We start from the raw sequence: 14,310 nt of genomic DNA, 5'->3' as shown, positions 1-14,310 counted from the left end.
GCTAACCCCCCAAAATTGATTGATTTTATGATCTCTAGATAGGCAAAATTAAGGTTTGAATGTCAAAATAGGATCCTATTAGGGTTTTGAAAAAGATAAGAAATTGAATTGCAATTTTGAAAAAGGCAATATCTAATGGATAGGACCACCTTGAGTAATATTTTGAAAACTGAAATTGGTTGAAATTGATTGAAATTTGCACAAAATCCAATTAAATTTGAAAATTAGGGTTTTAGGACCTAACCATTGAATTTTGGGAAAAGGAGGGAAATGGAAATTTTGAATCTTAGGCAAGAAGACAAGTCTAAAAATAGTCACAAATCTGAAAAAATGTAAATCCAATTTTTTGCACAAATTCAAGTTCTTGTTTAAAAATTAGGGTTTTGACAATTAACCACTTAATTTTATAAGTTTGATTTGCAAATTGAACAAGACAATGAAAGAATTGAATTTGACAAGCAATGTAATTTTCAGATCTAAGACAATAGATAACATTTTTTGCAAAACACAAGTTCAATTTCAATTTTAACAACTAGGATTTTGATTGAATTAACCACTGAGTTTTATAAATTGCAAGAAAATTAAACTTGTAAATGAAAAATATGCAATAATTTTCAATGTAAAGCATGTAAGACATCGGGTTCACCAAAATGTGATATGGTGAAAAGTGATGAGGGGAGATCAAGTGGAAAGTTGATCTCCCCTCAAAAGAGGGATGAAAGTTTCACAAAAGATTCCCTTCAACTTTTCACGCATATTACATTTAAAAGAGGGGTTGAATTCACTAGATCCAATCCCAATGGAAAGAGATTGAATACTAAGTGAATTGTAGGAAATTTGGAATGTATTCGAAAAGTAAATTAACCCTCCTTTATAATAGACTAGTTGAATAAAGCAAATTGCCACTAAGTGTAGAAATGACAAAGAAGAAATTATATCTTGAGATAGAGATGTAGGATGAAGTTGTGCACCTGGAATTAGCAGTAAAATGTTGAGACAAAGCTCCCATGCAAATCTGAGAAAAAGTTGCAAGGACCAGGTTGAAGTTTCACCCAGTCCTCCGAAAAAATCTATGTGCCGAAAAGGGTTTTTCCATCTCTGAAAATGAAGCCTAAACCTACAATTATAGTCGCTCACCTGCAACCTACACACATAAAAGAAAGGAAAATGTTGTTGGGATTGGGGGTTTTCCTTCAAGTCAAACCCCGTTTTGGAATTAACAATCAAGCAATACAATCTCTAGTAGATTTATCGTGAACTATTAAAAAACCAAGATTAAAAGTTTTAAATATGATAAAAAAAAATGTGAGTATGAGGTAGAGAAAATATTGTTAAGTCCAAGCCCAATGCATCCACTAAAGCTAGGATAGAATCATAAAAAATCAAGACATTTCCATTGATTTGTCATGCATCCACTGAACAAAACCTACAATAATAGAAAATACTAACTAGCAAATTTTGATTAGTAGAATAGGATGTGAGTCCTACTACGCATGCTAGAATTGTGTGGAGGTAATTGTGTCTATGAAGTGAATGATTTGAACAATTAAATTGAACAATACAGTCACAAAAAACATTCCAATTAGGCTAAATAATTCCACTTAAAACATAAACAAGTCATGCATTCCATGTTGGACACCTTTTTACACAATTAAGAAAATTTTTCCCAATTGATTAGTTTTATGTGTATGCCTCACAAAATTTTAGCAACATAACTTTGCATTTAAGGTTCATTTTTTGTAATGGCTTGAATGTGGGAGAATTTATTTATTTTTTCGATAACTGGATGGATTTCTATGATAAGCTTGAGGGATGAATGGCCAAGATTGATTGATATCACTTAATCAAGGATGGAGTGACAAGTGTCAAGAGGATATTGAATGTGAGGATGGGCTCCAAGGTTCAAGGAGGATCAAGGATGTGATTGTGCATGGGAAATTGTGGATAGATGGATTATAAAGGGGGTACTTGGAGGTACCTCTGAGTAACTTGGAAGGTTACTCTAAAGGTGGGTATTTTCACCACTACACCCATGCCAAGTTATACAAAAGGGAATTTCAAATTTCTATTTATGAAAAAAGAGGTTGATAGGGACATACTTCCCAATTACATGGGAGTATTTTTAAATTGTGCATTTGAATTTGACCCATGCCTTGGATGTACATGGGAGGACAAGATTTTGTGGGGAATTGGAGTGGTCAAATCCCCACTTAATCATTAGAGTACTATGTGCACTTGATTAAATGAAGATTAAGAAATAATGGTAAATTAAGAAGAGGTTATGGAGGATGGATGAAAGGGAATTTCAAAAATTAAAATTATTTAATTAGTTTTTGGAAGAAGGGGAGACATTGGTATAGGTAAAAAACCAGGAAATAATTATTTACTCTAGTTTAGAAGCTTAGGGGAAATAAAAGAAATGATTTTTAGATGGGGATTGAGATGATAAAAATATTAATTATATAATAGGAGAGTAATTTAATTAATATAGAGGTAAAAAATATGATATATTGGGATAAATTTATCAAATATAAATTATCAATTTTAGTTGTCTACAATACCTTGCTTATTGTCTAGGTTGATTAAGTCTTGTTTAGGAATAGTCTCTTCTTGCCTTGGGTTGTGTGCTCTTGATTTCATGCTTTGCAAGGTTGCTACTTGGTACATAGGGTTACTCAAGATTGGGGGTGTCGTTAGGATCTTTTAGGTGATTCAATGTTTCATTTTAATGCTTTTGGGACCCTTAGGACCACATTTTAGTTGGGTCTCTATTCTAGGATGCTTGATAACTAATTAGGGTCTCTTAGGTGACCTTGACTTGTGAAAAGAGTGACCTTGAACATACAATATATCAAGCAACCTTAATTGTCAAATAGGTGACCTTGCCTTGTATTGAGTGACCCTAATTTGTAAAAATAGCAACAATTGGCTATTGAAAATCATACTTTTTTGGGAAGTGTTTTTAATGTAAATTGCTCCTAAGACTTGCCTTCCTTGCCTATCCCTTAACTTCACATGACACTTTAGGTACTTTGTGATTTATTGACCTTCTTTACATCCTAAATTTGGTGTGAGTGAAAAGGTCTTGTTTATTAATACTACATGTTTTTGTTGTGTTGTTTTAGGGTTGTGGATGTGTCGATGCACCATTATCTTTCTTTTCTTCCAAATTGTGAGTGATAGTTCACTTGTGGTTGTGAACCTTACCATCAAAGGGATATGTACTCTAATTTCACATTCTCTTGTTATAATCATGTTGGTTACAACCATTGATGGTAGTGAAGTCTTCCATTAATATTGTTATGTGTTCAATTGTTAAATCTAGTTGAGCTAGGCAGTACAAAGTGTCACCTTATTTGCTAGTTGTAATGTTGTCCTTGCTATAACATTGTCTAGCCATTTCAACTTTGTACCATAAAAAAAAGAATTGGTCTATTGGTTTTTTGTTAATGCATTCAAAAAACTTGGGACATTACATTACCATGACAAGATCAACTAGAAAGATCTATTGCCATCAAAAAGAGGCATTGAATCACATAGTTGGAAGAATGACCTAGCTAGCATGAGAAGAATTGTGGATCTACCATTAATGAAGAAGAAAGGTTTTTCAAGCTAGAATTTGATATTGCAAACATATCTCAATCAATGGAAACTATAAAGGGTATTATAGAGGTTCTCATGAAGTTGTGATTATTAGAAGACACTAAAGAGCAAGTTGAAGCCCACTCATAAAGGAAGAGGAACAATACAATGGTTATTAAAGTTATTAAAGACACTTTAGTTCAAGGTTGAAGAAAATATTAAACTCCACCATTCAAAGGATATTTATATATAAAGAAGCTTGAACATTGGTTGACATACATTGAGGTATATTTTAAGATTCATTCTCTTAGTTTGGACTTGAACATTTCCTTTGCTAGATTGAGAATGGAAAAATGTGTTTAACTTGGTTTGAAAGTTTCTTATATATTCCATGAATTTAAGAAAATAAGCTCTTGTTCAATTTTGGGATTAATTTAAGAAATTGATTAAGAAACAATATTACCCAATACGTCATAATGAGGAAAAATGTTGGAAGTGACAACCTCTAAAATAAAAAGAACAAAGTGTACTACAGTACACAAGCCAGCTTCGACAAGGGTTGTCTAAATGAACAAGGATATGAAATATGGGGACGTGTTGATTAAATGTATTGGAGGCCTTGATAGCCATCTTTAGATTCATGTATTCCTCTCTAAGATGGTGAAAATTGATGAAGCATGTGCACATAACTTGTAACTTGAAGTAGATAGTCCTCCATCCTCTTTTCAAAGGTAAAAGGAACCATGACCAAGATAGAGAAGGCAAATGCTACAAGCACCAAACCAAAGCCCACAAGCTACTGTGTTCATTGTAATGTAGGTAGCCATACTAATGAAACTTGAAAGCTACATCTAAAAAAATGTCCATATCGAGAAGGTAAAAATATGTAAGAAAACCAATATGCTTATTGTCTGTTATGGGACAAGAGTAATTAGTAGTGTCACTTAGGAGTTGATTTCAAACTTATGGTCAAAAGGAAAAAATATAATAATAATTGTTTAAGAATAACTAAGTTAATAATGTTAAAGTTGATGCACATTTCATTTTCATTCCTAAGTTAACCCCATTTATATTAACTTAAAACCTAATCAACACAAAATCCTAATGTTTTGAGTTAAATTTAAAAGATGCTTATTAGACATTTAGCAAGTAGATTAAATTAAAGTACTATCTACAATAACTCCCATGTCAATCAAAATTTAAATATAACATTTATTCAATATTTTACATATGCTTTTGAAACAACATTTTAAAGAGAAAAATTATTATTAAAATTTTAAAATGATATATTATTAACTTTATTTAGTAATTATTTTCTCTTTCCAACATACTAAATAACCACCACCATTGTATTTTTTTCTTTTATGATACATTTCACTAATTTTCATAGTGTGATGGTTAAATTGCGGCATGGTTGTAGCCAACATAGTTCAAACCTTGTTTGGGCCATTGTGATTGTGAGCATTGTGCCACATTGTGTCTTCAATGATCCTTTTGCTTGCAAGTATGAACCTTGTTGAAATTATTGGCGTTCATGCTAATGACTTTGTGCTCCAAACCTAACCTTCATTAGGTTAGTGGGCTGCTAAGCTTGCATGCTAATGACTTTGTACTCCAAACCCTCATTAGATTAGTAGACTACTAAGCTTGCATGTTTGGACTATTTGTGTTAACATAGTGTACTCATATAAGATGAGATCCTCCATTTGTGAACAAATATGACTTATATTAGACTAAAAATTCTTATATTATTAATCAAAATAAATAAAAAACCCTTTTTATAAAGTCTTAATCAGTGAATTATATTTATTTAATAATGGTGGTTATATGTCAGGCTTCTTTCATCTATATCCCGAAAGTGTCTCACGCTTCCGGAATAAAATCACCCACAAAATCAGTGTTGTGGTTTCCTGTAACTTCCTCAAGTTAAAATGCATATCATTTCCCCCACTTTATGATTGCAATACTCAATGCTTATCATTAGTTATAATTATGCTTGAAATCTTCAAATTACACTATTATGTTAAATCTTTTATATCAAAATCTTCTAAAATTCTTCCAATAAAAAAAATAATCCTAAATTTTACTAGTAATCCCATCACAATTTTATTTTATTCATTCTATTTTAATTTTATTTTTAATTATACACAACATTTTTTAATTCTATTTCTTGCCAATCATTAAATATTAGCAAATTTAATGTAACGGCTCCTCTATTGTTTACATCTACCTAATTTTTATTTGTTCATATTGAATAGAAAAATAAACTTTTCTTTATTAATTTATAATTTAAATCAAACTTTTTTTATTTTAACATCTACCTAATTCTGGTTTGTTCATAATGTATTAAAAATAAATCTCTTTATTAAATTATAACTTATATCAATTTAATATAATGCATATATAAATATACTAATTAATAAAAATAAATTTGATAAAAAAAATTATTATAGAGCATTTACAAATATACTTATAAAATTTCAAAAATTCAATATATATTACTATCCACTAAACCATTGCATTGCACCTCCATTTGGTGCAAACGATAGTGTCTAGGTATTTTTTTCTAATTCTTTACTGCTATGTTTTCTATGTTCCGTGCACCAGATAGTACTCCACACGATCAAACTTCCATAAGAAAATTTGCTTAAAAAATAGGTCACCTAGTCAAATGACCTTTATTTACACTCGATCAAATTCAAGAGAAAGATCAGTACAATGTGAATTAGACATAGTCCACTCAACTATTTCTTCCATGAAAATTTGCTTAAAAAAGAGGTCACCTAGTCAAATGACCTTTATTTACACTCGATCAAATTCGAGAGAAAGATCAGTGCAATGTGAAACATAGTCCACTCAACTATTTCTTGAATGTAATAATCATCTCAAACATCTCCCCAATTGGAAGAGAAATATTTGAGACCACAACAGATTTTCCATCCACAATGACTCTCATCTTTGTACTTCTTTTGGCCTCCCCATTACTATGAACAGAAACAGTAGCTCTAGGGGCAGATTCGTTGGAATGATTAAAAGAAGATTCCAATCCCAAAATTGTAATCTTTTGAAGAATCCATCCCTTCCTGATTGCAAACTTCCCCATGTGGACTTCTGATCTGAGCCGAAGACCTTCCTCTTCAACATTTGCATGGAACTTCACAAAACTTGATTTGCCACTCTGCAATTTCATTTCCAAATCGTACCCATTGTCCAAATATAACTCCCCATTTGCTTTCATCCTGCTGCCCATAGCCACCACCAAATTAAATGGGCTTTTTCTTGCTTCTCTGGTTGTCATAGCCATTTCTTGCATAGGCAATATAGTCCCTTCATATACATGAACATTGATGGTATCTAATGGAGCTTGAAGCCTTACATGTGAGCCTCTTTCCATCTGTATAGAATGTGACAAATTAAACAGACTGTACCAGGTTCCCTTTGGAAAATAAGCATCCACAGTCCTTGCTCCTTCCTTCAGAACAGGGGAGACTAGAACCCCATTTCCCAAAAGAAACTGGGTGCTGATACCCAATGTGTTAATGTCCTGGGGAAATGTGAAAAACAAAGGCCTCGCGATTGGAGATCCTTTGGTGTGCGCTTCATAAGATAGTGTGTATATATATGGAAGAAGGCGGTATCGCAGACCTAATGCTTTCCTTGCAGACTCTGTTACAGATTTCCATAAGTACAGCTCTCGACGAACTGTATCCTTTGCGGAATGATCTCTAGCAAAAGGATAAAATGCACCAAGTTGAATCCATCTGTTGCAGAGTTCTTCCGTTGTGTTTTGTGCAAAACCACAAATATCAGCACCCACCATGGGGATTCCAAACAATCCAAAATTTAGAATTGTAGGTATGGAGTACCAGAGATCGTCCCATGTTGCAGCATTATCCCCTGTCCAATGTGCGGCATGGACTCCAGATCCAACAAAGGTAGAACGGGTCAGTATGAAGGGTCTCTTGTTTAGTACTGATCTAAGTGCCTTGTTGGTCATAATGGCCTCTGAGAGCCCATATAGATTATGTGCATTGTATTCCAAGACACCATTGTAATGTACTGCACTGGCAGCCACAGTTTTGTTTCCCAGTGGCCTGAGGACTCCAGAATTGTTGATTTTGAAAGGGGGATTGTCCCACTTTGTGACATTGGCATCACTGCACACTAGACAGCATTCTGTCTGTGCATCTTTTCTTGGGCAATTCCCAGCTTTTGGCAAGGAACATGTAATTCCACTGCAGAAGTTGGAAACCTCATTCATGTCGAGCCAAAGGCCATCAAATGGAATTGTTCTCTGAAACTCTGAGATTTCTTTAGTCCAAAAAGATTGAGTCTTGGGGTTCAGAAAATCTGGAAAATATACTGGGCCTGGCCATACTTGTGCAAGGTAAGGGACACCTGCTTGTTTCACAAAAATGTCCTCCTTCATCCCTCTTTGAAAAGTCTTGTATGTTTCATCTACAGCTATTCCTGCACATGTTAAAGGAAATTGTATGGATGCCATCCCCATGTAGATAGATTCTATTTGATTCACATGGTTACATGAATAAAAGTGCTACAAAACACATTTTCAGGAGTCTAAATATCACCCCTGGTTCTTCCTGCCAGAAGTCCCTTTATATAGTTACCCTTATATCTTTTTTTTTTTAATTTTCACTTGTATCAGCTTAAAAGCATAACAAAAAAATCAATATTCACTGTATGCATTCAATCTTGTTTAATTTATCCTATCCTAAATTCCCTATCATAAACACATCATATCATACAATTAATAACCATCAAGCAATTAGTTTAACCAGAGCATTGGGTTAGTTCATGATAAAGAGCGAAATTCAGCAGTACCTGGATCAACTATGAGAACATATTTCTGCCCATTAGCATGGATCTGTTCAATAAACTCTCTCATTTCTTTCTCAGGGAAATTCACAGGGTCCAGAGTAAAATCCTTGAAGTCATGCATATAATCAATGTCTGTCCAGATAACTTCTAGAGGCAGTGTTGCTGCTGCATACCCAGCTACAACTGATTTAACGTCTGTAATGTTTTTATAACCGTATCTACATTGGTGAAAACCTGTAAAATCCGATACAGATGATCACATTAAAAAGATCATGAATTCGAAGATGCAACTTCATAGTAAAATTAGTTAAAAAACTATGTCCTTCTACCACTACTAGAAATTATACATACATGGGAGATAATGTATTGCTCTCAGTAATTTATAGCATTTATTTCTATTGCAGCCAATAGGATAGAGGCCAAGTAGAGGCTAATATTCTAGGTTCTATCCATTCATTTAGTCCTATTTAGATTGGCATGCTATGATTTTTGTTCAAAGAGATGCAGATTTAAGTTAAAATGTAAGCATCTACTACCTTCAGGAAATTAGATGAACTAGGCATACATGTTTCTTGCACGTAGATTCATATATACAGTTTTGCCTAGTTTTTGTTGGTTGATCCTCTCAACCCTTAGGCTGAACTGATGCCCTTCTTTCCAATCAGGGGTTTACTGGAGATATAAGATACCCTTCGAATGGATCCTCATAGAATTCTTATAAATAAAGTCCTCCTGTAATTGCTTAATAGGATTCATTCTACATTTTGTACTCATTTTCCTTAACAAATATCAGGTTTCTGCTAATGTGAAATGCAATCCTTGTATAAGCATTACCTCAAACTACTATTTAGAAATCCCATTAGGAGCCTTTTCACAATTTGATGCTACTGCATGTTCTTTACAAGAACAGATGAAAGGAAGTAAATCAATGTTTACAGGGAAGTATACGTGGGTGCAGTGGTCAGTGTGGAGCCATGATTTTCACATAGTAAGCCGACCCTCTTGCCTAAATTCTTATGCTTCTCAAAATAGTTGTGGGTTCCTTGGGGAGTAGGAGTAAAAATTATGATCTTTCCATATTACAAACCTAGATCCTATGCATCTTCTCTTCAAAGTTCAAACTCTGACCAAGGTTTTAGCAAGCCTTTCAAACCCTCTAGGAGCCATGGTCTATTGCCGATGATGATTTTAATCATGATGACTCAGGTTTTAGGTTAATGCAGTCTAGCATAAACTTCGATGTCCATGGTCAATGGTGTAGAGATACGGTCAATTGTAATTATGAAAGCTTCAGGTATGAGGTTGATGTGATCCTACAGTCATGAGTCAGTGGCAAAGAGGATTACAATCATTACGGATCATGTTCTGAGGTTAACTCAGTCCAGCATAAACTTCCATGTCCATAGTCCATGGTGTAGAGATAAGGCCAATTGCCATCATAAAGACCTCAGATATGAGGTTGATGTGATCTGACAGTCATGAGTTAGACAAAGAGGATTGCACTCATTATTGATCATATTGGGAGATTAATTCATCCCAGCTTAAACTTCTATGTCCTCTGTACATGGTGTAGAAAAATAGGGCAACTGCAATGATTAAAGCTTCAGATATGAGGTTGATGTGATCTGACAGTCATGGGTCAGACATAGAGGATTGCACTCATTATCGATCATGTTCTGAGATTAATTCATCCCAGCATAAACTTCTATGTCCTCTGTACAGGGTGTAGAAACACACGGCAATTGCAATGATTAAAGCTTCAGATATGAGGTTAATGTGGTCAAATGGCCATGGCCAAGCCACAAGGTGGATTGCAATCATTTAATATCAAGTCCTGAGGTTAATGTGTTTTACCATAAAGCTTTAAAAGACTAGGAAAAATGGTCTTGCATTGAGGCAGATTTTAATCATGGCGATCCAGGTTGTGAGTTTAATATGGTTGTGATAGTGCAGGAAGCGCTACTTTGGATAGGGTTAAGTGCAAAAGCACTAATGAAAATTTCTGATATTATCAAAGTGATCAACAAAACTTTTATCAAGAAAAAGTGTGAGAATAATTACCAAAAGACCAGTATGGCATTGGGGCTGGCCGACCCACAAGACCAGTGTACTGCTGAACAACAGAGAGCGGAGAAGGGCCAGAGAAGAAATAGAAGTCTAAAACTCCCCCAATCACTCTGTATGTCAAATAGTTACCCCCATATTCAACATCCATACCATTGCTATTCAGCAAAAGAACTCCATGAGCAACACCCCCTGCTCTTACATCCATATAAAACGGATGAGACCCATACAGATCCAGATACAAATTCATGCTTCCAATGTCTGCATTCCATAATGTATGACTTTCATTTTTGCCCAAACGAAACCCACGCTGGGTGCTCTCTCCCAATCCATACAGAGAAGCATTCGGAGGAAGAACAGTAGAAATCTCCAAGTACTGGTCCTTCAACACCATGTTACCAAATGGATAAGCATTGCCTACATGTTGTGCAGTGGAATTGAACAGGACTTCTCCATTGGAACGCCTTGTAACTGCAAAGCCAAATGGATGTTTGGTGTATGAAAACTTCAATTCAGGTTCCTTCTTATTATCAATTACATCACCATCATTGTTTCTGGCTACCAATTCTCTTGGGACTTCCCACCTCTCTTTATCAGCATCAGTTATATACACCCTTAAGCGATGATTTGATTCATACCTGGAAAGGCTCCAAGGCGTTAACCATAAGCATACAGAGACAATAGAGTATAAGAAATCTTAAAGCAACAGAGTTAAATAAGGATTGGAGAACGCATTAGATACATAAAAACAAGTAAAACAAAAGGAAATTATTTTTTTACTATCACAAGGGGTAAAAATTTATTACACAGAAGAAAAATACAAAAATAACTCAAACAAGTAGTGACGATTTGCAACAGGAAAATCTTAAATCAAAACAGTAAAACAATGCTTCGAGGATTGATTCATTTCAAAACTAAATATCAAATAACAACCATTTAAACGGGTAGATACACTTCCATGGGTCATACAGACCAATTTGGCATATAAAATCATGCCATACCCACTCAATGGATTGACAAAGATGAGGCAGATCTCATTCACTATGGAAGGGATATGAAAATCTTAATTCAAGACAGTCAAATTAGGTTTTGGAGAAAACGTTTCAAAACTAGACACCTAGAAACCACAATTTAAAGTTTAAACTAATAGATACAATGTGATAGGGCTTACAGATCCATTTGATAGATCTGATGACCATTAAAGAGATTAAAGAGGTAGAGGTAAATGCCATTCAGTAGAAAGAGAGCCTTTGGGTACTGTCATGATCATTCATGTCTATATGATCAAGCATGGCCAATGGGACTGACAAGAAGCACATAGCTGAAAATCATTAATGTGGAGTCTTAGTATATCTCCACCAGAGTAAAGAAAAAACAAAATCTATCAATGCTAAGAGATTTTTACAATCCATCATATAAAGAGAAAGAGAATGCTGTTTCTGGATTCAATCCAGTACATCTTATTTGATTCTTTTGGTTCTCTTCATCTTCATGATGGATCACATCCGAAACATTGATGGAAAAATTCTTGAACACAGAAACAGCATTTTCTTTAAACAAAATCTAGCCAAAAACTTTTTTTAAAATATCCTAATATTTCAATGCAGCTGAGATACACTCTGTTCGAGTGATGATGATTACCTGACCATCAATAGGAGATATTTGATATCTGATCCATAAAGAGAATTGCTGGCCATTAGCTGCAGTTGTGCTACGAGGGATCTTCCATCTAGTACTTCTCTGACTGATTTCAGTGTATAACCTCTTCCAAGAGCCTTGCAGCCAAGAGGATAAGATAAAGCTAATAAGAATGCCAGAGATAACAGTACAATTGTATTTTGTAGAATAGAAGTAGCCATCTTGGATGGAATATGAAATCCTAAGCTGTACTAAACAGATGGAATGAATTACTGCATATGTAAACTATCTGCTACAACTTAAACTGAAGCTCACATGCAAAGGATGGTGAAAAGGCATATAAAAGAAACTTTCCATGATCTGTAGTGACAGTTTTGGGTAGATTAGGATGATGATTCAGAAGTTATTGGAGTTTAAGCCTGAGTCCAATATGCCATACTTTGATTTGGATATAAGGTGCATGCTCTTTATGTCCACTTCAAAAGTCCCAACTCAATTCCAATGATTCCCATACATTCATACTATGCTTTTCTTGGCCATGATTATTTGACAAGAGTAGATAGTTGTTAGGAAGTTAACATTCACAGTTCCAATATTAGGGTAAAAGCTGTTTGTATTTTTCAGGTGCCTAGCCTAGGGACTGTATTGTTATTTTAATGGGCAATATTAGAATAAAAACTGTTTGTAGGTTTTGAGGTGCATAACCTAAAGATTGTGTCAGATATTCTAGACATTTACCTTCTATAATATTAGAATGTTATTTATATGATAAGTTTGATAAGAGTTGTATTGGGTGAGAGGGACTAATAGGTGATAGGGGTACCAATACATGTTATATTACATAGACACTTTTAGACCAATAGTGGTGTCCTAAAAATGTCACTTCAATGCTTATCTTCAAAAAAGTATCTCTAAAATTCAAAAAAAATCTAATGATGTGATGCCCACATATGATTTTGAGAAGCGTGAAGTTAGGGTGCACACGTTTTCTCCCCTACCATTGAATCGTAACTTAATTATCAATTGTTTTAATTTCATCAGTATTCTAATATTTATTAAAAATTAAAATTGTTTAGCTATAGATTTTATAAGATTTGTATTTGAGGAAGGAAGCTTTCAATATACTAATTAATTCGTAGAGATTTTATTTTTTTATTATTTATTGTTTTTCTTATAAAATTTACCAAGCTTAATATGCTTCTAATTCTTCTCTACTGTCTTTATATTTTATTATTTGTCTTATAAAATTTACCATTCTTAATATGCTTTTAATCCTTCTCTATTTTTAGAGTGTAACACTACAATGATACCAAACAAGCATTTGTAAGAAAAACAAAAAGACATAAGAAATCAAGAAAATAAACAAAACAACTACATATTGAATTATTAATTCAATAAGAAATTAAAAAAACCAAAAAAACTACAATAATTTAAAATATTTTAAGATATATTAATATTATATTAAAATTGTCTTTTTAATTATAAATATTATAAAAAAATTAAAATTAAAATTAAAAAAATCTATAAAAAAATTATTTCTTTCTATTATATATAATCTATAATTAAAATATATAGTTTTATATATAATTCACTATATATTAATTCTACTATTTATAATCAAAAGTTAAACATTATATTTATCAAAAATAATTTGGCATTGCTCACTAGTAGTTTGTTGATCAAATTGTTCATTTTTTACCCAAGTCAAATCTAATGATTTTTTTGGATTCTTTTTAAACCATTTTTTAATTATTTACATTTGAAGAAGTGTATCCTACCTTTTATAGTAGTAGTGTATATTGTGATTTAAAAACCATCTCATTAAACTTTTCATTATTAGTTTTTGTTATGGAATTATAGGTAAGGGTTAGCTTTTAACTAGTGATTAAATTTGTATATTTCAAAATAGCTATAATATTGCTTTCAAGATCTCCAACTTTTTCGACTTTCCATGTAATTATTAGCTAATATATCGCCTATATTTTTTGAATTGAACTGTAATTATACACCATAAAAACTATGTGAATGGGAAATGAAAGGATGGGAAGTTGAATATTGATTACTTATATAAATCAATTACCTTTGTTCTCCAAAAACTATGTGAATGAGAAATGAAAGGATAGGAAGTTTTGAAAATTGGTTAATCTATTATCTGTGTCCTATAAAAACTATGTGAATAGGAAATGA

The 14,310-nt window shown here is 33.2% G+C and overlaps 1 protein-coding gene across 1 annotated transcript; it reads right to left on the bottom strand.

Annotated features, from left to right (window-relative positions):
• Nucleotides 1-6,224: 6,224 nt before the first annotated feature.
• On the bottom strand, nt 6,225-12,634 carry LOC131041282 (probable alpha-glucosidase Os06g0675700). Its single transcript, XM_057974315.2, has 4 exons — nt 12,127-12,634; nt 10,483-11,123; nt 8,425-8,655; nt 6,225-8,052 (listed from the first exon to the last, which is right to left on the bottom strand). Exons 1-4 carry the CDS (start codon nt 12,342-12,344, stop codon nt 6,443-6,445), a joined length of 2,700 nt encoding a protein of 899 aa, XP_057830298.1. The 5' UTR covers nt 12,345-12,634; the 3' UTR covers nt 6,225-6,442.
• Nucleotides 12,635-14,310: the final 1,676 nt, after the last annotated feature.

The sequence above is a fragment of the Cryptomeria japonica genome, chromosome 11 (assembly GCF_030272615.1).
Source record: "Cryptomeria japonica chromosome 11, Sugi_1.0, whole genome shotgun sequence".
Lineage (NCBI taxonomy): Eukaryota > Viridiplantae > Streptophyta > Pinopsida > Cupressales > Cupressaceae > Cryptomeria > Cryptomeria japonica.
The sequence above is the reverse complement of the archived record's forward strand: the minus strand, read 5'-3'. Positions and strand labels throughout refer to the sequence as shown.